Source organism: Scyliorhinus canicula, chromosome 13 (genome assembly GCF_902713615.1).
Source record: "Scyliorhinus canicula chromosome 13, sScyCan1.1, whole genome shotgun sequence".
In the NCBI taxonomy this organism is placed as follows: domain Eukaryota; kingdom Metazoa; phylum Chordata; class Chondrichthyes; order Carcharhiniformes; family Scyliorhinidae; genus Scyliorhinus; species Scyliorhinus canicula.
In genome coordinates this window covers 162,594,585-162,621,093 of record NC_052158.1, presented here as the reverse complement: position 1 = coordinate 162,621,093, position 26,509 = coordinate 162,594,585, and the positions used below count along the sequence as shown (strand labels likewise).

At 45.6% G+C, this 26,509-nt stretch overlaps 1 protein-coding gene across 1 annotated transcript; it reads left to right on the top strand.

Annotated features, from left to right (window-relative positions):
• The first annotated feature begins 251 nt into the window (after positions 1-251).
• Positions 252-26,509, top strand: LOC119976610 (somatostatin-1A-like). Its single transcript, XM_038817223.1, has 2 exons — positions 252-426; positions 25,980-26,509. Exons 1-2 carry the CDS (start codon positions 304-306, stop codon positions 26,175-26,177), a joined length of 321 nt encoding a protein of 106 aa, XP_038673151.1. The 5' UTR covers positions 252-303; the 3' UTR covers positions 26,178-26,509.

Genomic DNA, 26,509 nt, shown 5'->3' with positions numbered 1-26,509 from the left:
TGATGTCGATTGCACTCACTGCAGGGGTAATCTGTCACCAGGCTGTGTCTAACTCAAAGTCTAAAGACCGATGCTGGGGAAGTGTAATTATTTAATTCAGTGTTTTTCCTCACTTTAGATAATTGATGAGGATAAGGAGGAATGCTTTGTTAACAGGTGGAATTTTCTAGAACTACTCCTCCTCCTGACGTGCGACCAGGTTTTCAGAACGGGTTTAAAAGGGCAGGAGGTTAGGAGCTGTCCTCAGAGACAGTGCTGAAACGCCCTCTCCACTTTCCGTCGGCTTCTTCGCCTTGTGCAGAGATGTGGTGCAGCCGCCTTCAGTTGAGCCTGGCTCTCCTCTCCATCGCCCTGGCAGTACTGAGTGTCAGCTCAGCCCCCACAGACAACAGGCATCGCGAAATCCTGCAGAGAGCCTTGGATCAGGTAAGACCGATTCCAACTCACCAGATCTCACCAGCTGACATCAGGGGAAGTATTTCCAAGGGAAAAGTAGCAGTAGAATCATAGAATGGTTACAGCACACAAGGAGGACATTCAGCCCGCCACTTCCATGCTGGTTTACTATCACATTACATCTAGTGTCTCTTCTGCGACTTTTACACGTCGCTCTTTTTTTTCTCTCTGTTCAGATACGTCTTTGTTCTTTGTATCCAATTTTCCTTTGAAACCCATATTTGAAGCTGCCTCCACTATTCGACACATTGTTTTCCAGCTCCTAACAATTCGCTGGAAACAAAAGGTTTTCCTGATGTCACCTTTTGTTCTTCTGGCAGTTAACTGTTTTCCTGTGGATCTTGATCCTTCCATCATTTGGGAATAGTTTGTCCCAATCTACTCTGACCAGACCCCTCATGATTATGAACAACCCAATCAAATCTTCCAACATTAATTTCCCCAAGTCCCAACGTCTCAAATATATCCATACAACTGAATTTCAACAGAATTGTGACAACGCAGAAAGAGCCCTTTTGACCCATGGTGTTTGCACTGGCTCTCAAATCAGCATCATGATAATGAAATGAAATGAAAATCGCTTATTGTCAGGAGTAGGCTTCAATTAAGTTACTGTGAAAAATCCCTAGTTGCCACATTCTGGCGCCTATCCAGGGAGGCTGGTATGGGAATCGAACCATGCTGCTAGCCTGCTTGGTCTGCTTTAAAAGCCAGCGATTTAGCCCAGTGAGCTAAACCAGCCCCTATTTTGTGCCAATCCCTTGCATTTTCCCCTACTCCTGAACATTGTTTCTGTTCAAGTAACCATCTAAAGCCCTCTTGAACCTCTCAATTGAACCTGGCTCCCCCACACTACTAGACAGTGCATTCCAGACCCAACCACTCACTGTGTGAAAAAAAAATCTAACATTACATTTGTTTCTTTTACAAATCGCATTAAATCTGTGCCCTCTCATTCTTGATCTTTTACCTGCGGAAACAGTTTCTCCCCGTCTACTCTGTCCGGCCCCCTCATGGTTTTAAGCATCTCTATCAAAGCTCCTCTCAGCCTTCTCTCCAAGGGGAACAGTCCCAACCTCCCCAATCTATCCTCACAACTGAAGTTTCTCATCCCTGCAACTGTTTTTGTGAACCTCTTCTGCCCTCTCTCTACAATACATTCACATCCTTCCTATGGTGTGGTGTACAGAACGGTGCACAATACATCAATTGAGAGTCTATGTTAATGTCTTGTATAAATTTAACATAACCCCATTACTCTTGTACTCTATTCCCTTGTTTCTAAAGCCTGGTATACTGTGTATTCATTAACTGGTCTCTCCATCTGTTGTACCACCTTCAATGATCTATACATACACACAGGTCTCTCTGCTCCTGCACCCCTTAAGAATTTTATGCTTGATTTTATATTGTCTCTCCATTGTGGGCAGCACGGTAGCACAGTGGTTAGCACTGTTGCTTCACAGCACCAGGGTCCCAGGTTTGATTCCCGGCTTGGGTCACTATCTGTGTGGAGTCTGCATGTTGTCCCCATGTCTGCATGGGTTTCCTCCGGGTGCTCCAGTTTCCTCCCACAAGACCCAAAAGACGTGCTGTTGGGTGTATTGAGCATTCTGAATTCTCCCTTCGTGTACACAAACAGACGCAGGAGTGTGGCAACTAGGGGCTTTTCACAGTAACTTCATTGCAGAGTTAATGTACAACTTGTGACAATAAAATATTATTATTATTATTATGTGACTCCTCCCAAAATCCATCACCTCACACTTCTATGCACTGAACTCTATCTGCCATCTATCTGCCCACTCCACCAACTTGCCTATGTCCTTTTGAGGTTCTATACTGTCCTCCTCACAGTTTACAATACTTTCAAGTTTTGTATCATCCACAAACTTTGAAATTGTTGGGCAGCACAATGGCGCAGTGGTTAGCTCTGGGACTGCAGCACCGAGGACCCGGGTTTGAATCTCAGCCCTGGTCACTGTCTGTGGAGTTTACACAGAACATAGGGCAGCACGGTAGCATTGTGGATAGCACAATTGCTACACAGCTCCAGGGTCCCAGGTTTGATTCTGGCTTGGGTCACTGTCTGTGTGGAGTCTGCACATCCTCCCCGTGTGTGCGTGGGTTTCCTCCGGGTGCTCAGGTTTCCTCCCACAGTCCAAAGATGTGCAGGTTAGGTGGATTGGCCATGATAAATTGCCCTTAGTGTCCAAAATTGCCCTTAGTGTTGGGTGGGTTAAGGGTTATGGGGATAGGGTGGAAGTGTTGACCTTGGGTAGGGTGCTCTTTCCAGGAGCCAGTGCAGACTCGATGGGCTGAATGGCCTCCTTCTGCACTGTAAATTCTATGATAGAACATACAGAGCAGAAGGAGGCCATTCGGTCCATCGAGTCTGCAATGACCCATTCAGCCCTCACTTCCACCCTATCCCCGTAACCCAATAACCCCTCCTAAACTTTTTGGTCACTCAGGGCAATTTATCATGGCCAATCCACCAAAATTGCACGTCTTTGGACCGTGGGAGGAAACTGGAGCATCCGGAGGAAACCCACGCAGACACTGGGAGAATGTGCAGACTCCAGACAGTCAGCGACCCAGTGGAGAATTGAACCAGAGACCCTGGCGTTGTGAAGCCACAGTGCTAGCCACTGTGCTACCGTGCTTCCCATGTGAGTTTGCACATTTTCCCCGTGTCTACGTAGGTTTCACCACCACAACCCAAAATATGTGCAGGTTAGGTGGATTGGCCACGCAAATTGCCCCTTATTTGGGAAAAAAAAATTGGGTACTCTAAATTTATTTTTAAAAACTTTGAAATTGTCCCCTGCACACTAAAATTTAGATCATTAAAATAAAGCAGGAAAAGCAATCCTGGTCCGTGGGGAACACCACTACAACCTTCCCCCAGCCTGGAAAATATCTATTGAACATTACTCGCTGCTTCCTATTATTCAGCCAATTTTGTATCAATGTTGCTACTGTCCCTTTTATTTCATGAGCTATAATGTTTGTCACAGGTCTGTTCTATGGCACTGTATCATAAGAACATAAGAACATAAGAACTAGGAGCAGGAGTAGGCCATCTGGCCCCTCGAGCCTGCTCCGCCATTCAATTAGATCATGGCTGATCTTTTGTGGACTCAGCTCCACTTTCCGGCCCGAACACCATAACCCTTAATCCCTTTATTCTTCAAAAAACTATCTATCTTTACCTTAAAAACATGTAATGAAGGAGCCTCAACTGCTCCACTGGGCAAGGAATTCCATAGATTCACAACCCTTTCGGTGAAGAAGTTCCTCCTATACTCAGTCCTAAATCTACTTCCCCTTATTTTGAGGCTATGTCCCCTAGTTCTGCTGTCACCCGCCAGTGGAAACAACCTGCCCGCATCTATCCTATCTATTCCCTTCATAATTTTAAATGTTTCTATAAGATCCCCCCTCATCCTTCTAAATTCCAATGAGTACAGTCCCAGTCTACTCAACCTCTCCTCATAATCCAACCCCTTCAGCTCTGGGATTAACCTAGTGAATCTCCTCTGCACACCCTCCAGCGCCAGTACGTCCTTTCTCAAGTAAGGAGACCAAAACTGAACACAATACTCCAGGTGTGGCCTCACTAACACCTTATACAATTGCAACATAACCTCCCTATTCTTAAACTCCATCCCTCTAGCAATGAAGGACAAAATTCCATTCGCCTTCTTAATCACCTGTTGCACTTGTAAACCAACCTTCTGTGACTCATGCACTAGCACACCCAAGTCTCTCTGAACAGCGGCATGCTTTAATATTTTATCGTTTAAGTAATAATCCCGTTTGCTGTTATACCTACCAAAATGGATAACCTCACATTTGTCAACATTGTATTCCATCTGCCAGACCCTAGCCCATTGCCAACCAGAGAAACACCCATTAATCCCAACTCTTTGCTTTCTATTAATTAACCAATCCTCTATCCATGCTACTACTTTACCCTTAATGCCATGCATCTTTATCTTATGCAGCAACCTTTTGTGTGGCACCTTGTCAAAGGCTTTCTGGAAATCCAGATATACCACATCCATCGGCTCCCCGTTATCTACTGCATTGGTAATGTCCTCAAAAAATTCCACTAAATTAGTTAGGCATGACCTGCCCTTTACGAACCCATGCTGCATCTGCCCAATGGGACAATTTCTATCCAGATGCCTCGCAATTTCTTCCTTGATGATAGATTCCAGCATCTTCCCTACTACCGAAGTTAAGCTCACTGGCCTATAATTTCCTGCTTTCTGCCTACCTCCTTTTTTAAACAGTGGTGTCACATTTGCTAATTTCCAATCCACCGGGACCACACCAGAGTCTAGTGAATTTCGGTAAATTATCACTAGTGCATCTGCAATTTCCCTAGCCATCTCTTTTAGCACTCTGGGATGCATTCCATCAGGGCCAGGAGACTTGTCTACCTTTAGCCCCATTAGCTTGCCCATCACTACCTCCTTAGTGATAACAATCCTCTCACGGTCCTCACCTGTCGTAGCCTCATTTCTATCAGTCGCTGGCATGTTATTTGTGTCTTCCACTGTGAAGACCGGCCCAAAAAACCTGTTCAGTTCCTCAGCCATTTCCTCATTTCCCATTATTAAAACTCCCTTCTCATCCTCTAAAGGACCAATATTTACCTTAGCCACTCTTTTTTGTTTTATATATTTGAAAAAATTTTTACTGTCTGTTTTTATATTCTGAGCAAGTTTACTCTCATACTCTACCTTACTCTTCTTTATAGCTTTTTTAGTAGCTTTCTGTTGCCCCCTAAAGATTTCCCAGTCCTCTAATCTCCCAGCAATCTTTGCCACTTTATATGCTTTTTCCTTCAATTTGATACTCTCCCTTATTTCCTTAGATATCCACGGTCGATTTTCCCTCTTTCTACCGTCCTTCCTTTTTGTTGGTATGAACCTTTGCTGAGCACTGTGAAAAATCGCTTGGAAGGTTCTCCACTGTTCCTCAACTGTTCCACCATAAAGTATTAGCTCCCAGTCTACCTTAGCTACTTCTTCTCTCATCCCCTTGTAGTCTCCTTTGTTTAAACACAAAACACTAGTATTTGATTTTACTTTCTCACCCTCCATCTGTATTTTAAATTCCACCATATTGTGATCGCTCCTTCCGAGAGGATCCCTAACTATGAGATCGTGAATCAATCCTGTCTCATTACACAGGACAAGATCTAGGACCGCTTGTTCCCTCGTAGGTTCCATTACATACTGTTCTAGGAAACTATCGCGGATACATTCTATAAACTCCTCCTCACGGTTGCCTTGACCGACCTGGTTAAACCAATCGACATGTAGATTAAAATCCCTCATGATAACTGCTGTACCATTTCTACATGCATCAGTTATTTCTTTGTTTATTGCCTGCCCCACCATAACGTTACTATTTGGTGGCCGATAGACTACTCCTATCAGTGACTTTTTCGCCTTACTATTCCTGATTTCCACCCAAATGGATTCAACCTTAACCTCCATAGCACCGATGTCATCCCTTACTATTGCCCGGATGTCATCCTTAAATAACAGAGCAACACCACCTCCCTTACCATCCACTCTGTCCTGCCGAATAGTTTGATACCTTCGGATATTTAACACCCAGTCGTGACCATCCTTTAACCATGTTTCAGTAATGGCCACTAAATCATAGTCATTTACGATGATTTATGCCATCAACTCATTTACTTTATTCCGAATACTACGAGCATTCAGGTAAAGTACACTTATGTTGGTTTTTTTACCTCTGTTTTGAATCTTAACATCTCCAGTTTTATTCCTTTTGTTATTACTGGGCCTATTCACTGAGCTCCCCTCAGTCACTGTACCTTGTACTGTTGCCCTTTTAGATTTTTGACTATGTCTTCTCTGCCTTGCACTTTTCCCCTTACTTCCTTTTGCTTCTGTCCCTGTTTTACTACCTTCCAACTTCCTGCATCGGTTCCCATCCCCCTGCCACATTAGTTTGAACCCTCCCCAACAGCTCTAGAAAACACCCCCCCAGGACATCGGTTCCAGTCCTGCCCAGGTGCAGACCGTCTGGTTTGTACTGGTCCCACCTCCCCCAGAACCGGTCCCAATGCCCCAGGAATTTGAATCCCTCCCTCTTGCACCATCTCTCGAGCCACGCATTCATCCTATCTATCCTGACATTCCTACTCTGACTAGCTCGTGGCACTGGTAGCAATCATGAGATTACTACCTTTGAAGTCCTACTTTTTAGTTTAACTCCTAACTCCCTGAATTCCGCTTGTAGGACCTCATCCCGTTTTTTACCTATATCGTTGGTGCCTATGTGTACCACGACAGCTGGCTGTTCACCCTCCCCCCCCAGAATGTCCTGCAGCCGCTCCGAGACATCCTTGACCCTTGCACCAGGGAGGCAACATACCATCATGGAGTCTCGATTGCGTCCACAGAACCGCCTGTCTATTCCCCTTACGATCGAGTCCCTTACGATCGAGTCCCCTATCACTATAGCCCTGCCATTTTTCTTCCTGCCCTGCTGTGCAGCAGAGCCAGCCACGGTGCCATGAACCTGGCTGCTGCTGCCTTCCCCTGGTGAGCCATCTCCCTCAACAGTATCCAAAGCGGTATATCTGTTTTGCAGGGAGATGACCGCAGGGGACACCTGCACTGCCTTCCTACTCTTGCTCTTTCTTTTGGTCACCCATTTTCTATCTCCCTCATTAATTTTCACCTGCGGTGTGACCAACTCGCTAAACGTGCTATCCACGACCTCCTCAGCATCGCGGATGCTCCAAAGTGAGTCCATCCGCAGCTCCAGAGCCGTCAAGCGGTCTAACAAGAGCTGCAACTGAACACACTTCTTGCACGTGAAGGAGCCAGGGACAGTGGACGTGTCCCTGAGCTCCCACATCGCACACGAGGAGCATGACACGGGTCTGGGATCTCCTGCCATGTCTTAAACCCTAGGTAAACTTAAACAACTAGAATTTCAAAGTAAAAATAAATAAATTAGACAATGAAAAGAAAAAGAGAAACTACTTACCAGTCACTTACCAGGGTTAAAAAGCACCTCCTCACACTCTGCACCGAATTACCTCACTGCACCAAATTCCCAAGTTGCAATCCCCACTCTGGATGAGTCTCACTCCGGATGTGTCTCCTGGAAAAGCGCTAGCTTACTGTGTGCGCTGTCTGTCTGTCTTTTATACAGATCTCAGCTAACCGATGACTCAAAAAATACCTTAACTTCAAAGAGAAGAATACAATGTGCCCCTAAACAGGCCTCAGGTGATTGACAGATAACTGCCTCTCAGCAATTAGGGTGGGGGCAGCTTCAACCAATCAGACACTAAGCTACACACTGCACTTTTAACTGAAAAACAGCAGAATTAGATTTTCCACTTATCTTTGCTGATTTACCTCACTGCACCAAATTACCAAGTTGCAATCCCCACTCTGGATGAGTCTCACTCCGGATGTGTCTCCTGGAAAAGCGCTAGTATCAAATGTCTTTTGAAAGTCCAAGTACACCACATCAACAGCATTACCCTCATCAATATTTTCTGTTATCTCCTCCAAAAACTCCAGTAAAGTGGCACAATGGTTAGCACTGTTGCCTCACAGCACCAGGGACCTGAGTTCAATTGCGGCCTCGGGTCGCTGTCTGTGTGGAGTCTGCACTTTCACCCCGTGTCTGCGTGGGTTTCCTCCGGGTGCTCCGGTTTCTTCCCACAGTCCAAAAATGTACAGGTTAGGTGGATTGGCCAGGATAAATTGCCAGTTAAATGCTACCCAGGCGACAATGGCACAGGAGGAGACTTTGGCACGAGAAAAGTTCAAAATTGACAAGGAGGAAGTGTTGAATAGAATTTACAGATCATAGAATTCACAGTGCAGAAGGAGGCCATTCAGCCCTTCAAGTCGGCACCGGCCCTTGGAAAGAGCACCCTATTAAGCCCACACCTCCACCCTATCCCCATAACTCAGTAACCCCACCTAACCTATTTGTTTGGACACCAAATGCAATTTAGCGTGGCCAATCCACCTAACTTGCACGTGTTTGGACAGAGGGTGGAAACAGGAGCACCCGGAGAAAACCTACGCAGTCAGGGGGGGAGCGTGCCAACTCCATACAGCCACCCAAAACAGGCATTGAACCCAGGTCCCTGATGCTGTGAGGTAGCAGTGCTAACCACTGTGCCATCATGTCGCCCCTTCTGGGAGATTTAGGCAGCTATCCCCTCACATAGGCTTCAGTGTTTTCTTAAATGCATTTCTATCTCATTGCTGTTCTTTATTGCTTCACGCAGTTTCTCAGAATTGCAAATTTCCCATTATTGATCAAACTCCTTACTCCGGTATTTGTACAATTAAGCTACCCTATCTTTGCCTCACATCCTAACAATTGTTACAACTTGTATAGGTTCCTCTTTGAACTCAGACAACCCACTTCAAAATTACTGCTTTTAATGCGTTATGCAAATTCTTATTGAAGTCCCTCTGGATTCATTAACATATCAAAACCAGGTCTTGGTCATGTTAAAACTCTTGAAGTCACTCTGTCTCTGAATCCAATTTAAACAATCACACCCACAACCGATTCCCAGATCAGAAACAAGACAGTGATATTATGAATAGAAAAATATTATAATTATTAATTCAGAATGTCCGAACAGCACGCCTTTCGGGACTTGTGGGAGGAAACCGGAGCACCCGGAGGAAACCCACGCAGACACAGGGAGAACATGCAGACTCCGCACAGGCAGTGACCCAAGCCGGGAATCGAAGCCGGGTCCCTGGCGCTGTGAAGCAACAGTGCTAATCACTGTGTTACCATGCTGCCGTCTGGTGGCCAGAGAAGAATTGAAAATTATTAGGGTGGAACGGTTGCACTGTGGCTTCACAGCACCAGGGTCCCAGGTTCGATTCCCCGCTGGGTCACTGTCTGTGTGGAGTCTGCACGTTCTCCCCGTGTCTGCGTGGGTTTCCTCCGGGTGCTCCGGTTTCCTCCCACAGTCCAAAGACATGCAGGTTATTGGATTGGCCATGATAAATTGCCCTTAGTGACCAAAACAGGTTAGGAGGGGTTATTGGGTTACGGGATAGGGTGGAAATGAGGGCTTAAGTGGTTGGGTGCAGACTCGATGGGCCGAATGGCCTCCTTCTGCACTGTATGTATGTTCTACGTTCTATTGTTTTTCTGACAGATGTCTATTGAAGGCTTTGAGATTCTACTTTATGCCGGCTGTCAGTCTTTTCTCACAATCCCTCTTCGCTTCCCAAATGAGCTTTTCACTTTCCTCAGAACCTTCTGTATTCTTCTTGGTTCTCAATTGTATTTTCTACCTGACACCTGTCTTAAGAAAACATCTGCTTCATCTTAATCTCTATCTCCTTTTTCAGGAACTCTGGATTTGTTTGTCCTGTCTTTGCCTTTGAGGGAATATACCGTAACTGTATCTGGACCATTTCGTTTTTGAAGGAAGCTCATTCGATTATTCAGCCACAGTTTTCCGTGCCAACCTTTCACTTCTGTCTATCCAACCCAGCTCCGTTCTTGCCCTATTGAAGTCGGATCTCCCCCAGTTAATTATTTTGAATTGCCTTTCATCCTTTTCTACCGTCATCCTAAACCTTATGATACAATGATCACTGTTTCCTAAATGTCTGCTGAGGTAGTGTGGGCTGAAGTTAGAAATAGGAAAGGAGCGGTCACTTTGTTAGGAGATTTTTATAGGCCCCCAAACAGTAACAGAAATGTGGAGGATAGATTGCAATGTAGATTTTGGATAGGTGCGGTAGTCACAGGGTAGTTATCATGGGTGACTTTAACTTTCCAAATATTGATTGGAACTTCTATAGGTCGAATAGTTCGGATGGAGCAGTTTTTATCCAGTGTGTGCAGGAGGGTTTCCTGACAATATGTGGATAGGCCGACAAGAGGGGTGGCCACATTGGATTTGGTACTGGGTAATGAACCGGGCCAAGTGTTAGATTTGATTCTGGGAGAGCACTTTGGAGATAGTGACCGCAAGTCGGTGACTTTCACTATAGCAATGGAGAGGGATAGGAACATACAGCAGGGTAATGTTTATAACTGGGGGGAAGGTAATTATGATGCAATTAGGCAAGAATTGGGGAGCATAAGATGGAAACAGGAACTGTCAGGGATAGGCACAATTGAGATGTGGAGCTTGTCAAAGAGCAAATACTGCGTGTCCTTGATATGTATGACCTTTCAGCCAGGAAGAAATGGTCAAGTGAGGGAACCATGGTTTACAAAAGAGATTGAATGTCTTGTCAAGAGAAAGAAGGGGCTAATGTAAGGATGAGAAAACAAGGTTCAGTTAGGGCATTTGAGGAATACAAGATAACTAGGAAGGAGCTTAGGAAGGTTAGGAGGGGGCATGAGAAGTCCTTGGCGGGTTGGATCAAGGAAAACCCCAAGGCTTTTTACTCTTATGTGAATAATAAAAGAATGACCAAGGTGAAGTTAGGGCTGGTCAAGGACAGTCGTGGGAGCATGTGCATGGAGTCTGAAGATATAGGAGAGGCCCTAAATGAATAGTTTTCTTCAGTGTTCACAAAGGAGAGGGGCCATGTTGTTGAGGAGGATAAAGGCTGGTAGGCTGGAGGAGGTAGATATTCAGAAGGAAGATATGTCAGAAATTTTGAGAAGCCTGAGGATAGATAAGTCTCCTGGGCCTGATGGTATATATCCTAGGTTCCTTTGGGAAGCGAGGGATGAGATTGCAGATCCTTTGGCTTTGATCTTTGTCCTCACTGTCTACTAGATAGTGCCAGAAGACTGGAGAGAGGCAAATGTTGCCTCTTGTTCAAGAAAGGGAATAGGTATAACCCTGGGAATTATAGGCCGGTTAATCTTTATGATTATTTGGAAAGATACAGCTTAATCCAGGATAGTCAACACGGATTTGTGAGTGGTAAATCTTGCCTCACAAGTTTGATTGTATTCTTTGAGGAGGTAACTAAGTACATAGATGAAGGACGAGCAGTTGATGTCGTATACATGGATTTTAGTAAGGCATTTGATAAGGTGCCCCATGGACGGCTCATGCAGAAAGTAAGGAGGTGTGGAATAGAGGGAAATTTGGCCGATTGGATCAGTAACTGGCTATCATACAGAAGACAGAGGGCGGTGGGAGATGGTAAATTTGTCAGAGGTAGGTTCTTTACTCAGAGAGTGGTTGGGGTGTGGAACGCATTCCCAGCTATGGTAGTGGAGTCGGACACTTTAGAAACTTTCAAGCGGGTATTCACTGTGGCTTCACAGCGCCAGGGTCCCAGGTTCGATTCCCTGCTGGGTCACTGTCTGTGCAGAGTCTGCACGTTCTCCCCGTGTCTGCGTGGGTTTCCACCAGGTGCTCCGGTTTCCTCCCACAGTCCAAAGACGTGCAGGTTAGGTGGATTGGCCATGATAAATTGCCCTTAGTGACCAAAAAGGTTAGGAGGGGTTATTGGGTTATGGGGATAGGGTGGAAGTGAGGGCTTAAGTGGGCCGGTGCAGACTCGATGGGCCTAATGGCCTCCTTCTGCACTGTATGTTCTATGTTCTATATATGGAGTGCACTATAATGATTGGGAGTAGGTTGATTTGATCTTAGTTTCAGACTAGTTCAGCACAACATCATTGGCCGAACGGCCTGTAGTGTGCTGTACAGTTCTATGTTCCCTCACTGCCACTTGGGCTGGATTTCTCCAGCCTTTCGCAGGTGGCAGGATTCTCTGCTCCCCCTATCACTGCACCCCCGCCCATGGATTTCAATGGGAATTCTCAAAGGCAGCGGCGGGAACAGAAAATGGAACGCTGCCTCCTGCTGCCGAGAAACACGTGACTGGGAGGCTGGAGAATTCTACCCCTGATCTGCGCGGCCCACTTAATTTCTAAGTGTTAGATCTAACAGTGAATCCTTTCTTGTTTTACTCAACACACACTGCAATAGAAAATTCCCCTGAACCCAATCTGGGAACTTTTGCCCCTCTCTGCCCTTTGCAATATTACTGTCCCAGTCTGCATATGAATAATTAAAACCCCCCATTATAATGACTCTATAATGTAACAAATGTTTTTGTCTTATCACATGGCTTCAGTGATGTCATTGTGTGGGTGGAGCTAGGCTTTGGCTCTGAGTTTTTACTTTTGCTTTGAGTTTGGACTGGTTTGAGCTGCATAGGTTGAAAGAAGTTTTTCTCTATCTTCATTTTAACAGCTGTTTCCAGACTGCTTGGTAACTTAAAAAAGATAATTGCTTTCTGGAAAGAATTCAAATCTGCTATTTGAAAAGGGGAACAGAGTTTCAATAATATGTCTTAAAGACAGTAAGAATGCCGTGTGCTGGGCCATACCTTTGAAAGGGGGTTTCTGATTTTACTCAGATTTTGTTATTGAATTGGAACAGTTTAGGGGGAATTCAGGGTTTAAAAAGCCTGAAGTTTAGGGGGAATTCAGGGTTTAAAAAGCCTGAAGTTTTTCCCTCCCTCCTTTTTAAAATAGTTGGGTTACGTTTGCCACCCTGTAATCTGCCAGGATTATTCATCAATCGACAGAATTCTGGAGGATGACAACCAACACATCCATTATTTTCATAGCCACCTTTAGTACCCTGGGATGTGGATTATTGGGCCCTGGGATTTATCAATAATAATCTTTATTGTCACAAGTAGGCTTACATTAACACTGCAATGACTTTACTGTGAAAATTCCCTAGTTGCCACATTCTGGCGCCTGTTTGGGTACACAGAGGGAGAATTCAGAATGTCCAATTCACCTAACAGCACGTCTTTCGGGACTTCTGGGAGGAAACCGGAGCATCCGGAGGAAACCCACGCAGACACGGGTGGAACGTGTAGACTCCGCACAGACAGTGACCCAAGCTGGGAATCGAACCTGGGACCCTGGCGCTGTGAAGCAGCAGTGCTAACCACTGTGCATCCATGCTATTTTTTTTTACAAATACTAATTTCCTTCAATTCCTCCTTCTTACTAGACCCTTGGTTCCGTAGCACTTCTGGGAAGTTATTTGTGTCTGATTCTGTGAAGACAGACGAAAGTAATTGTTTAATTGCTCTGCCATTTCCTTGTTCTCTATTATCATTTTTCCCTTTTCAGACTGTACAATTGTCTTCATTTGTTTTACATACTTATAGCAAGGTTTACTTTCAGACTTTATTTTCTCCTTTTAATGAATTTCTTGGCCCTCCTTTGTTGAATTCTTAACTGTTAAAATCCTCAATCTTGCTACTTTTTCTACAACTTTATCTGACACCTCTTTAGATCTAGTACAACCCTTAATTTATTTATTAAGGCATGGTAGGGGCCCTTTTCTTGTTGCGTTTTTGCACCAGAAAGGAATGTATAACGATTGCAATGCATAATTCATTCCTTAAATATTAGCCAATGCTTATCCAACTTCAGGCCTTTCAATGAAGTTACCCAATCTATTGTAACCAATTCACCCGTCATACCTTGTAGTTTACTTTCTTTTGATTTAGGACCTTGGTTTTGGATTAGATCATTCACTTTCCATCCAAATGAATAATCCTTTCATGTTATGGTTACTCTTCTGTACAGGATACCGTACAACAAGATTATTAATTAACCCTTTCTCATTGCCCTATACTAAATCTTGGATAGCCTGTTACCTAGTTGGTTCCTCAACATGGTGGTTGAAATAAACATCTGATGTTAGTTTCTCTGCTGTTTGGCCTCTCACATCTTTTGTTCTCTCTGGGGACTGCCATTAACACTCTTTCCCCTTGGTTTCTGTGGCCATTAACACTCTTTCCCCTTGGTTTCTGTGGTTATTAGCATCTCGTTTCCCTGGGTTTCTGTGGCTATGACTCATCTTTCATTCTCACTCCACAGTATAAATGTTCCTCACTCTCTCTGTCTGTTAGCTTTGATAAAGAGTCATCGGACTCAAACGTTAGCTCTTTTCTCTCCCTACAGATGCTGCCAGACCTGCTGAGATTTTCCTGCATTTTCTCTTTGGTTGTTTATTTATTGGTTAATTCACTTGTGTTGTGAATCCAGGGCACGTGGGGCTGGAATTGACCGTGCGCTAGTCCAGGGGAATTTAACAAGAATCAAACTATACACTGTGGCCTGATTAATGGTTCATGATTCACATAAGCATAGCAACATAGGACTAATTTGAATTTTTTTTTTTTTTAATATAATTTTTATTGGAATTTTTTACAGAAAATATAAAACATAACGACAAACAATGAAATGCAACAAAATAACCCATAATAACTGTGACACCCCCAGACCGTATCGACGCATGTATCACATCCCCCCATCCCCCCAAACCCAGTGAACAACAAAAGAACTTAAAAATATATTAAAATTAAATGAACAAACAGTCATTGTCCTTCCCTCCCCCTTCCCCCCCTCCCCCCCACCCCCCAGGTTGCTGCTGCTACTGTCCCCGTACCCTATCGTTGAGCCAGAAAGTCGAGAAAAGGTTGCCACCGCCTAAAGAACCCTTGTACCGATCCTCTCAGGGCGAATTTGACCTTCTCTAGCTTAATGAAGCCCGCCATGTCATTGATCCAGGTCTCCACGCTTGGGGGCCTCGCATCCTTCCATTGGAGCAAGATCCTTCGCCGGGCTACTAGGGACGCAAAGGCCAGCACACCGGCCTCTTTCACCTCCTGCACTCCCGGCTCCACCCCAACCCCAAAAATCGCGAGTCCCCATCCTGGCTTGACCCTGGATCCTACCACCCTCGACACCGTCCTCGCCATCCCCTTCCAGAACTCCTCCAGTGCCGGGCATGCCCAGAACATATGGGCATGGTTCGCTGGACTCCCCGAGCACCTGACACACCTGTCTTCACCCCCAAAGAACCTACTCATCCTCGTCCCAGTCATGTGGGCCCTATGCAGCACCTTGAATTAGATGAGGCTAAGCCGCGCACACGAGGAGGAAGAATTAACCCTCTCCAGAGCATCAGCCCCTGTCCCGTCTTCGATCTGTTCCCCCAGTTCCCCCTCCCACTTAGCTTTCAGCTCCTCTACTGACGCCTCCTCCGCCTCCTGCATAACCTTGTAGATATCAGATATCTTCCCCTCTCCGACCCAGACCCCCGAAAGCACCCTGTCACTCAACCCCTCGCGGGAAGCGAAGGGAATCCCTCCACCTGCCGCCTAGCAAATGCCTTTACCTGCAGATACCTGAACATGTTCCCCGGGGGAGCCCAAATTTCTCCTCCAACTCCCCCAGACTCGCAAACCTCCCATCAATAAATAGGTCCCTCAGCTGTCTGATGCCCGCTCTGTGCCAACCCTGAAATCCCCCATCAATGTTCCCCAGGATGAACCTATGGTTCCCCCTTAACGGAGCCTCCATCGAGCCCCCCACTTCTCCCCTATGTCGCCTCCACTGCCCCCAAATCTTGAGGGTAGCCGCCACCACCGGACTCGTGGTATACCTCGTAGGAGGGAGCGGCCACGGCGCCGTTACCAGGGCCCCCAGGCTTGTATCTCCACAGGACGTTCTCTCCATCCGTTTCCATGCTGTCCCCTCGCCCTCCATTACCCACTTGCGCACCATCGACACATTGGCCGCCCAATAATACCCCGAGAGATTGGGTAACGCCAGCCCCCCCCCCCATCTCTACCCCGCTCCAAGAAGACCCTCTTCACCCTCGGGGTCCCATGCGCCCAAACAAAGCTCATGATGCTGCTAGTCACCCTTCTAAAAAAGGCCCTGGGGATAAAGATGGGCAAACACTGAAAAAGGAACAAGAACCTCGGGAGAACAGTCATTTTGACGGACTGCACTCTACCTGCCAACGATAGCGGCACCATGTCCCACCTTTTAAATTCCTCTTCCATCTGCTCCACCAGCCTGGTAAAATTAAGCTTATGGAGAGTCCCCCAACTCCTGGCCACCTGCACCCCCAGGTACCTGAAACTCTTCACTGCCCTCTTAAAAGGGAGTCTCCCAATTCCCTCCTCCTGATCACCCGGGTGTACTACAAATACCTCGCTCTTGCCTAAATTTAACTTATAGCCCGAGAAGCCCCCAAACTCCGCTAACAGCTCCATCACCCCCCCGGCATTCCCCCTTCTGGATCCGCCACATACAACAGCAGGTCGTCCGCATACAGCGATACCCGATGTTCCTCCCCACCCCACACCAGACCCCTCCATCTCCCTGACTCCCTCAACGCCATAGCCAAAGGTTCAATCGCCAGTGCAAAGAGCAAGGGGGACAGGGGGCACCCCTGCCTGGTCCCACGGTAGAGCCTAAAGTACTCCGATCTCCTTCCATTGGTAACTACACTTGCCATCGGAGCCGCGTAGAGCAGCCTCACCCATTTGATGAATCCCTCACCGAAGACTAATTTGAATTTAGATTAAACATAGAAGATATCTCAAAATTAATTCTTTGTTCTGGGAATATCAAAGCGATGCGCATCAAGAATACAATTATGGGAAATTATCCATTTTGCTAATATGCATCACTCTGGAATTTATTCTGCTATGTCTCAAGAAGATAACTTTTATCAATGATGTATTGACGGTTAAATCAAGATGTTTGTTTCTGCAGAAATAGAAAGATTGCTGGCAATGATCTATCCAACGTAGACTCTGGCAGGGGAACGAGAATATATTTTCCTGCCCACCCTGCCACAAGCTTAGCTATTTCTGGGCAATACCATACTGAAGGCTATTGAGGGACACCACACCGAAGCTGAGTTGATATCACACTCACCAGACACCCACACAGGACTCATTGAACGGTATTGATAGTGGAAGCTAATTTCTTGCTGTCGCAACCTCAAGAGCATTAAAGCACCTCCACCATGATCCTGGCTGTAACCAACACAAACTGCTTTGAGACTGATCTGTTTGATTAGTACAGAGCAGGTTAACTCACTTCCAGCTACTACCCCTCTCCACTGTGACCAACATTACAGATAGTTTGTCTCTTTTTAACCCACGCAATTATAAAGTGGAAACAAAGGAAGTGTAAGAATTATTCACTAACTTGACCAAGTTTTCCGAGAAGTGACGAAGATGATTGATGAAGGTAGTGTTAAGTAACGGGTTAAGAGACATTCCAATTAGTTGTCTCATTTATGTTAAGTATCCAATAATTGACACTGATATGTAAAGGGGGTTCAGGTGGCCTGTGTGTGAGGTGATGTGATGTTTGGGTTTTGTGCAGAGTTTGTTGAAGTAAATTAAAGGTGTTTGTGGAAAAGGAGCTGAACCGTTGACTCTTTATACAACAGCAGCTAAACGTCTAACAAATGGTAGCAGAGGATGGTTGCTGTGCAAATGGGAAGGGTTTAAAGATACAACTTTTCCCGACCAAACCAAGGAGTCAGTGAGAAGAAAAAAACCCAAAGATATATGGCTGAACCTGGGATAAAGATGGCCGGGTATGACTACCCCCCCCCCCCCCCCCCCCCCCCACCTCTTATTTTCTGAAAGGGGATCATGTGAACAATGGAGAAGTGCAGTAGTTATGGGGACTAAGGTAACTGCCTTGGGAAAGAGAAAACAAGGTATGGCATTGGCTCTTTCTCTACCATATGGCAGTAAAATCCAAAGCAAAGTGTTTTCTGAGCTGGAATTGAAAGAGTTAGACTCAGAAGAAGGTCTGGCGACTCTATTACATTATATGGATAAGATTTATAAGACGGATGACTTGTTAAGTGTGTATGAAGCATGGTCGGATTTTGATAAGTTCTGGAAAATAGAGGATTTCTCCATTGAAGACTATATAATGGAATTTGGCAGACTATATAAAAGGCTGCCAAAACACAGGCTGGAATTTCCACAGTCTGTGTTAGCCTTTAAATTACTTGACTGTGTTAGAGTGAGCAACATGGATAGGTTCCTGGTTTTGACAGGAGTTCAGTTTGCGGATAAGGATACCTTATTCGATCAGATGACAGAAGCTTCAAAAAAGTTTCTGGGGAAACATTCGATTCCGATGGCTCTGATGACCCAAATAGGTCAGTCTGCAATAAAGCAGAATATGTCCGATACACTACGAACAGGATGGCAAAATCGCACAGCTACAAACAGGTTCCAAGACTATAGCAGGAGATCGGGACCTGGAAATTATGAAGACAGAAACCCAGTTAGAACCCACGACAGGAAGATGAACCCCAGAAATGCCCGGGGCATGATAAATCAATGTTTTCGATGTGACTCTCAATACCATTATGCTTTCAACTGTCCAACACATTATAATAGAGCGTTTGAAGTGGCACATGACACGGAAGAGTCAGAAGAGTCAGAAGAGGAAAAAGATAGTGACCAGAAAGAAGGCATTGTCCTATTAACAAGCAGTTTTACGCCGGTAATGAGGGTGTTGGTTGCAGAAGTCGCTGAAAAGAGTGGTGATCCCTTGCAATATTTTGTGAATATTGCCGGAGTGAATAATTTAATTAGCACGGATGTTGTATCAAGTGAGATACCTTTGCTTCTGAGCAGACCGTCGATGAAGAAAGCACACATGAAACTGGATATGGAACAGGACAAGGCAACAGTTTTTGAAAAGACGGTGGACCTACAATTTATACAGTCGGGACACTATTGTATTCCATTACTGACAAATAATATTTCAAGTACATTTGTTAAGGATGTGTTAATGGCAGTTGAAAATGGCTGATAAAAAGCTTGTGGTATTAAAACTGCACAGGCAATTTGCGCATCCGTCTCCTCGGAGGCTGAAAAATTTATTAAAGGATGCAGGAGTCAGGGGTAAAGACTATACTAAGCTAATAGAACAGGTTAATGATCACTGTGAAGTTTGTAGGAAGTACAGAAGAGCACCAGCACGACCGATAGTAACCCGACCTTTGGCCAGGAATTTTAACACCATTGTGGCCATGGATCTTAAGATCTGGGATAAAGCCGATAATATATTTATTTTGCATTTTGTAGATTTAGCAACCAGATTTAGTCAATCAACGATTGTACGCAGTAAAGAAAAGAGAGTAATTCTGGATCAAATGGTGGAAAAATAGATAGGGACAGGAATTAGCCCACCGGCAAAATTCCTTACGGACAATGGGGAGAATTTGCTAATGATGAGTTTAGGGATATGTGTGAAAACGTGAATACCACAGTTCTGAATACCGCTGCAGAAAGCCCATTTAGTAATGGTATGTGTGAAAGAAACCATGCAGTGATAGAGGACATGCACCAGAAAATTTTGGCAGATAGACCACACTGCAAGCTAAATTCAGCTTTAGCATGGGCGGTACATGCAAAGAATTCACTGCAGATTCAGTCCATTTTGGATGACCAGCTGCCAGCTTGGGAAGGTACTACAACTAGCTCTGCCTTTGCTGACCATTTAAATGCATTACAAAGCAGTAGAAAAGCTTTTTTGGAAGCAGAAGTCTCTGAAAGAATTCACAGAGCTTTGAGGCATAATGTACGACCATCAAATACCGTTTTTCAGCAAGGAGACATAATATACTATAAGAGAGACAATTTTAATGAATGGAAAGGCCCAGGGAAGATCATAGGCAGAGATGGCAAAACAATAATTTTGCAACATGGCAATCATCATCAAGGATAATGGGTACAGATTACAAATTTTCAAATTTAGACAGAGCAGACAGACATGACTAGGAACCAGGGTTATCTGGTATGCACGTGTTACAGAATTATGAGGATCAGTTAACTGATAGACAGGGTTTCTGTAGGGGAACACAACACTTCTGATGATTTAGAACAGGCCATTTTTCCGAAAGGACAACTGCCAAAAGTTGGTACAAAAGTGACATACTTGCCTGAAGGGTCTAGTCAATGGAAGGATGCAACTGTTATTAGTAGAGCAGGGAAGGCCACTGGAAAGTATAAATATTGGTTGAATGTACAGCATTCAGGGGAGGGGGGTTAAGACAATGGATTGGGAACACAAAGTTCAAAAATGGAGGGCACAGTAACGCAGTGCCAGTTCAGATAGTACATCGGATAGTGAACAGGTCCGCAGGAAAAGGTCCAGAACTATTGAAAGGACATCCCACAGCAGAACGGAAAGATCAAGCAGTAGCCGTACAGAACGAGATACCAGGCGGGAGAGGGGACGTAGTTTATCAAGGTCTCGGAACATGAGTAAGACTACAAATACTAATAGGAGTAGAAACCCACATGCATGTGAGATTTTGGTGGCTTCCAATAAGTTAGATGAAAAAGTTATCAAAGGTGCCAAACAGCAAGAACTGCATAGTTAGAGTGAATTTGGGGTATACACGCAAGTACCGGATAGGGGACAAAGTGCCCTTTCCCACAGATGGATTTGTATGGAAAAGGTTCTTCCGGCTGGAACTTATAAGGCAAAGGCCAGGCTCGTGGTGAGGGGATTTGAAGAAAACTTAGAAGATCAGGATTTAAGGGTAGATTCACATACGGCAGGAAAGGTTATTTTAAAGACCTTCTTGGCTCTATTAGCCACAAAGGCATGGAAATGCAAATCTATAGATATAAAATTGCCTTCTTGCAGGGGCATCAGCTCCAGAGAGACATTTTTCTCCGTCCTTCTAAAGAGACAGCGAACACAGAAGGGTACTCTGGAAGTTGAACAAATCTGTTTATGGATTAAATGATGCGTCTGGAGTCTGGTATTTTTCGGTAAGGTCAGTTTTGTTAAAGTTAGTCTGTTGCCAGTTGAAAGCAGATCCTGCAATGTTTTACTGGCACTATAAAGAAAATATTTCTGGCGTCTTTATGATGCATGCCGATGATGTTTTGTGGGGGTGGGACTAGTGATTTCGAAGCTATTGTAATCTCTGGTTTGAGGAAAGAATTCAGGGCTGGAAGTCAGGCTTCCGGTGCATTTAAATATCTTGGTTTGGAAATCGGACAGACTAAGTTAGGGGCAACTTTACGTCAGCAATCTTATTTGGAAAGCATCAGCCCGATAGCAATTAGCCATGGCTGGGCAACTGAATTGGTTAGGTGGACAGACTAGACTGGACGTGAGTTTTGATGTCTTAGAGTTGAGTACAAAAATGAATGATCCCAAAGTGGAAGACACAATAAGAGCAAATAAAGCGTTGGTCAAACTAAAAATGCAGGAGTGTGTTTTGAGGTTCCCAGTTTTAGGTGACCTTAGGCACTTGAAACTCATAGTTTATAGTGATGTGTCCTATGCAAATTTATGTGATGGGGTTTCAAGCGCAGGAGGTTTTATAATTTTCCTTTTAGCGAACAATGGTAAATGTTGCCCTCTTGTGTGGGAAACAAATAAAATAAGGAGAGTGGTCAAAAGCACTTTGGCTGCTGAGGCGTTAAGCCTTGTCGAGGCGGTGGATATGGCCTTTCATATATCTCAGATATTGACATAAATTTTGGGAGTAGGGGATTTGGGTAATATACCCATTGACTGTCACATTGACAATAAATCCCTGTGGGAAAATGTGCACTCTACAACAAGTGTCAATGAAAAAAGGTTAAGGATTGACATCGCAAGTTTGAAGCAGATGTTGGACAGAGGGGAAATAGCAAAAATTAAATGGGTTGACAGTAGCTATCAACTGTCAGACTGTTTTACAAAAAGAGGGGCTAGTTCACAGAAACTTTTGGATATGGTTAATGAAGGGCGCCTGTTTCTGTGACTGTTTTTTTCTTCCAAATAAAAATGAAAAAAAAGAAGGGGGCAAATTGCGTGTGTGTTTTTGACTTTCTTGTGATTTTGTTTTCACCTAATTATTTTTTTCTCCAAGGAAGGGGAGACTGTTCAGTAATGGGTTAAGAGACATTCCAATTAGTTGTCTCATTTATGTTAAGTGTCCAATAATTGACACTGATATGTAAAGGGGCTTCAGGTGGCCTTTGTGTCAGGTGATGTGATGTTAGAGTTTTGTGCAGAGTCTATTGAAGTAAATTAAAAGTGTTTGTGGAAAAGGAGCTGAACCTTTGACTCTTTACAACAGCAGCTAAACGTATAACAGGTAGCCATGATGTGGAGATGCCGGCGTTGGACTGGGGTGAGCACAGTAAGAAGTCTTACAGCACCAGGTTAAAGCCCAACAGGTTTGATTCAAACACGAGCTTTCGGAGCGCAGCTCCTTCCTCAGGTGAATGGCGAGGTATCCTCGCCATTCACCTGAGGAAGGAGCTGCGCTCCGAAAGCTCGTGTTTGAATCAAACCTGTTGGACTTTAACCTGGTGTTGTAAGACTTCTTACTATAACAGGTAGGGCAGTGGATGTTGTCTACATGGACTTCAGTAAGGTCTTTGACAAGGTCCCTCATGGCAGACTGGTACAAAAGGTGAAGTCACACGGGATCAGGGGTGAGCTGGCAAGATGGATACAGACTGGCTCGGTCATAGAAGGCAGAGAGTAGCAATGGAAGGGTGCTTTTCTGAATGGAGGGCTGTGACTAGTGGTGTTACGCAGGGATCAGCGTTGAGATCTTTGCTGTTTGTAGTATATATAAATGAATTGGAGGAAAATGTAACTGGTCTGATTATTAGGTTTGCTGATGACACAAATGTTGGTTGAATTGTGGATAGCGATGAAGATTGTCAGAGGATACAGCAGGATTTAGATCGGTTGGAGTCTTGGGCGGAGAGATGGCAGATGGAGTTTAATCCGGACAAATGTGAGGTAATGCATTTTGGAAGGTCCAATACGGTGGTAATTACACAGTTTTTGGCAGAACCCTTAAAGAGTGTTCACAGGCAGAGGGATCTGGGTGTACAGGTCCACAGGAAATTGAAAGAGGCAACGCAGGTGGAGAAGATAGTCAAGAAGACATATGGCATGCTTGCCTTCATCGGAAGGAGTATAAAAATTGGCAAGTCATGGTGCAGTTGAATAGAACCTTAGTTAGGCCACACTTGGAATATAGTGTTCGAAGACTGTGGAGGCTTTGGGTCGCACAAGTGGATAGCGCTGTGGCTTCACAGCGCCAGGGTCCCATGTTTGATTCCCCGCTGGGTCACTGTCTGTGTGGAGTCTGCACATTCTCCCCGTGTCTGCGTGGGTTTCCTCCGGGTGCTCCGGTTTCCTCCCACAGCCCAAAGATGTGCAGGTTAAGTAGATTAGCCATGATAAATTGTCCTGAGTGACCAAAAAGGTTAGGAGGGGTTATTGGGTTACGGGGTGGAAGTGAGGGCTGAAGTGGGTCAGTGCAGACTTGATGGGCCGAATGGCCTCCTTCTGCACTGTATGTTCTATGTTCTAATTAAGGATAGAGAAGAGATTTGCCAGGATGTTGCCTGGTACGGAGGGCATTAGCTATGAGGGGAGGTTGACTAGACTCGGTTTATTTTCAATGGAACAACAGAGGTTGAGAGGCGACCTGATAAAGGTTTACAAGATTATGAGGGTCATGGACAGAGTGGATAGCCAGACCATTACGTTTGGGCATAGCTCCCCCCTCACCCCCACAACCTTATCCAGAAGTTTGTCCAGAATCTGACCAGTCTGGAGCAGGCCCAGAATATGTGGCTGGGCCTCCCTGACACCGTTCACATTTGTCCTCCACCTCCAGGAAGAACCTGTTCATTCTGGTTCGGGTGAGGTGCGCTCTGTGAACCTTCTTTAGCTTCATTAGGCTCAGCCCTGCGCATGTGGAGGTAAAGTTCAGCCTGTGTAGTGCTTCAATCCAGAGTCCCCCACCTCCTTCGATGCCAAGTCCTTCTTCCCATTTTTGCCTTGTCTCATTGAGGGGAGAGTGTACCTCCTCCAATAGTTGTCCGTACAGGTCCCCCCCACAAGTCCCCTTCCTGAGGTTGCCCATGTCCTGGTGCTGGGGGAACATCGTTGTTTCCCTACGGAGCAGGTATTTGACCTGTATGTACCTCATTCATTCCCTTTCGGTGGTTGGAACCTGTCTGTGTTCCTCCAGGGTCTGAGTGCAGGTCGCTAACTGTAACTTTCCCTTCGTCCTGTCTCCACCTTTTGCAGGTGGAGTGCATTGTTACAGACGTGAACCAGTGGCTGTTACAGATGGAGGCCGTAGTGGATGTTTCGGATTTGTTATCATGTTCAGGACTTGGCTGCGACCACTGGGGCATCTTCAGTGTTTATTCAGAGGGGGCAGGGGTGCAGTTGTGACCAGGGCTCAGAGTAATGTCCCTGTGCAAGAACTCTCCTCCGTCCTCACCCACTGTGCTCCGAGTTTCTCCATCCATCCCCTCACTCTTTCTGCTGTGGCCTCCCAGTGGTAGAACTGTAGGTTTAGGAGGGACAGCCCCCCATGCTTCTCCTTTGTCGGATCCTTATTTATATCCTCTGGTTCTCTACTACCCCCCCCCCCCCCCCCCCCCCCCCCCCCCCTCTCCCCCAACTGAAACGCCATGATTAGTTTATCAACAGTTTTGAAGAAGGCCTTGGGTATGTAGATTGGGATGGATCTAGAGGAAGAGGAACCTGGGCAGTATGTTCATTTTGATTGTATTCTCCCTGCAAGGGAGAGGAGTGAGTCTCACCTCCTGCATGTCCCTTTTGACTTCCTCCATCAGATTTGTCAGGTTCCATTTGTGGGTCCGTGTCCAGTTGTGGGCAATTGGGATCCCCAGGTGGCCGAATTTATTTGATGTGTGTTTGAACGGTAGTGGCTCCAGCTCAGCCCCTCTCCCTTGCTAGTTCACTGGGAAGACTTTGCTTTTGCTCAGCCTGGGAGCTGCCCAAACTCTGTGAGGTGCTTCATGGCCCCTTCCATTCCAGCTTGGGAGTCCAAGATGTAGAGGAGCAGATAATTTGCATCGAGTGAAACTCTGTGCCTGAGATGGGCAAAATTTAGAGGAGACGTACGAGACAAGTTTTTACACAGAGGGTAGTGGGTGCCTGGAACTCGCTGCCGGAGGAGGTGGTGGAAGCAGGGACGATAGTGACGTTTATGGGGCATCTTGACAAACACATGAATATAGTGACACAGTGGTTAACACTGTTGCTTCACAGTTCCAGGGTCTCGGGTTTGATTCCTGGCTTGGGTCACTGTCTGTGTGGAGTCTGCACGTTCTCCCCATGTCTGCGTGGGTTTCCTCCGGGTGCTCCGGTTTCCTCCCACAGTCCAAAGGCGTGCAGGTTAGGTGGATTGGCCGTGATAAATTGGCCTCAGTGACCAAAAGGATAGCTGGGATAACGGGGATAGGGTGGAGGTGTGGGCTTAGGTAGGATGCTCTTTCCAGGGGATGGTGCAGACTCGATGGGCCGAATGGCACTGTAAATTCTATGATCCTATGGTGAGGATGGGAATAGAGGGATACGGACCCCGGAAGTGCAGAAGATTTTAGTTTAGACGGGCAGCATGGTCGGCGCAGGCTTGGAGGGCCGAAGGGCCTGTTCCTGTGCTGTACTTTTCTTTCTTCTTAAGCACCTAACGTCAGCATCAAGCAACTGAAACACAAAGGATTCAAATTAATTTTGAACAGGAGTCCTGTTGGATTCGAGATTTCTCTTTCCACAGAAGCTGCCGGACTTTCTGGATTTCTCCAGCATTTTATTATTTTACATTGGACAATCCAAACTTCTGTTTCTAACAGACTTTAATTGCTTCCTTTCAGGAACTTCTGAAGGACACAATGATGAAACTGTTGCCTTTGGTTACTGATGTAGACACTGAGGCCGGAACACTGGATGTTTCCAATGCTGAGACTTCAGAAGAAAACACAACACCGATGAAATTCCAGCATCGTCAGTTGGGAATGAGAATGCGGAAAAACTGCAAGAACTTCTTTTGGAAAACCTACACTTTATGCTAATCCACTGTACCCAGTGAGCCCTTCTCACTGGACCCTGCTGTACCCCACTGCACCCCACTGACTCCATCCCACTGTACCCCACTGCACCCTTCTCACTGTACCCCAATGAACCCTTCTCACTGGACCCTGCTGTACCCCACTGCACTCCACTGACTCCATCCCACTGTACCCTGCTGTACCCCAGTGAGCCTTCTCATTGTACCCCACTGGACCCTGCTGGACACCACTGTACCCCAGTGAGCCCTTTTAACTGTACCCTGCTGGACCCCACTGTACCCCAGTAAGCCCTTCTCATTGTACCCTGCTGGTCCCCACCGTGCACCACCGTGCCA

Coding starts and splice junctions, on each gene's coding strand:
- LOC119976610 (XM_038817223.1), top strand. CDS start 304: ATGTGGTGCAGCCGCCTTCAGTTGAGCCTGGCTCTCCTCTCCATCGCC. Junction 427..25,979: donor TGCAGAGAGCCTTGGATCAG/GTAAGACCGATT, acceptor GCTTCCTTTCAG/GAACTTCTGAAGGACACAAT.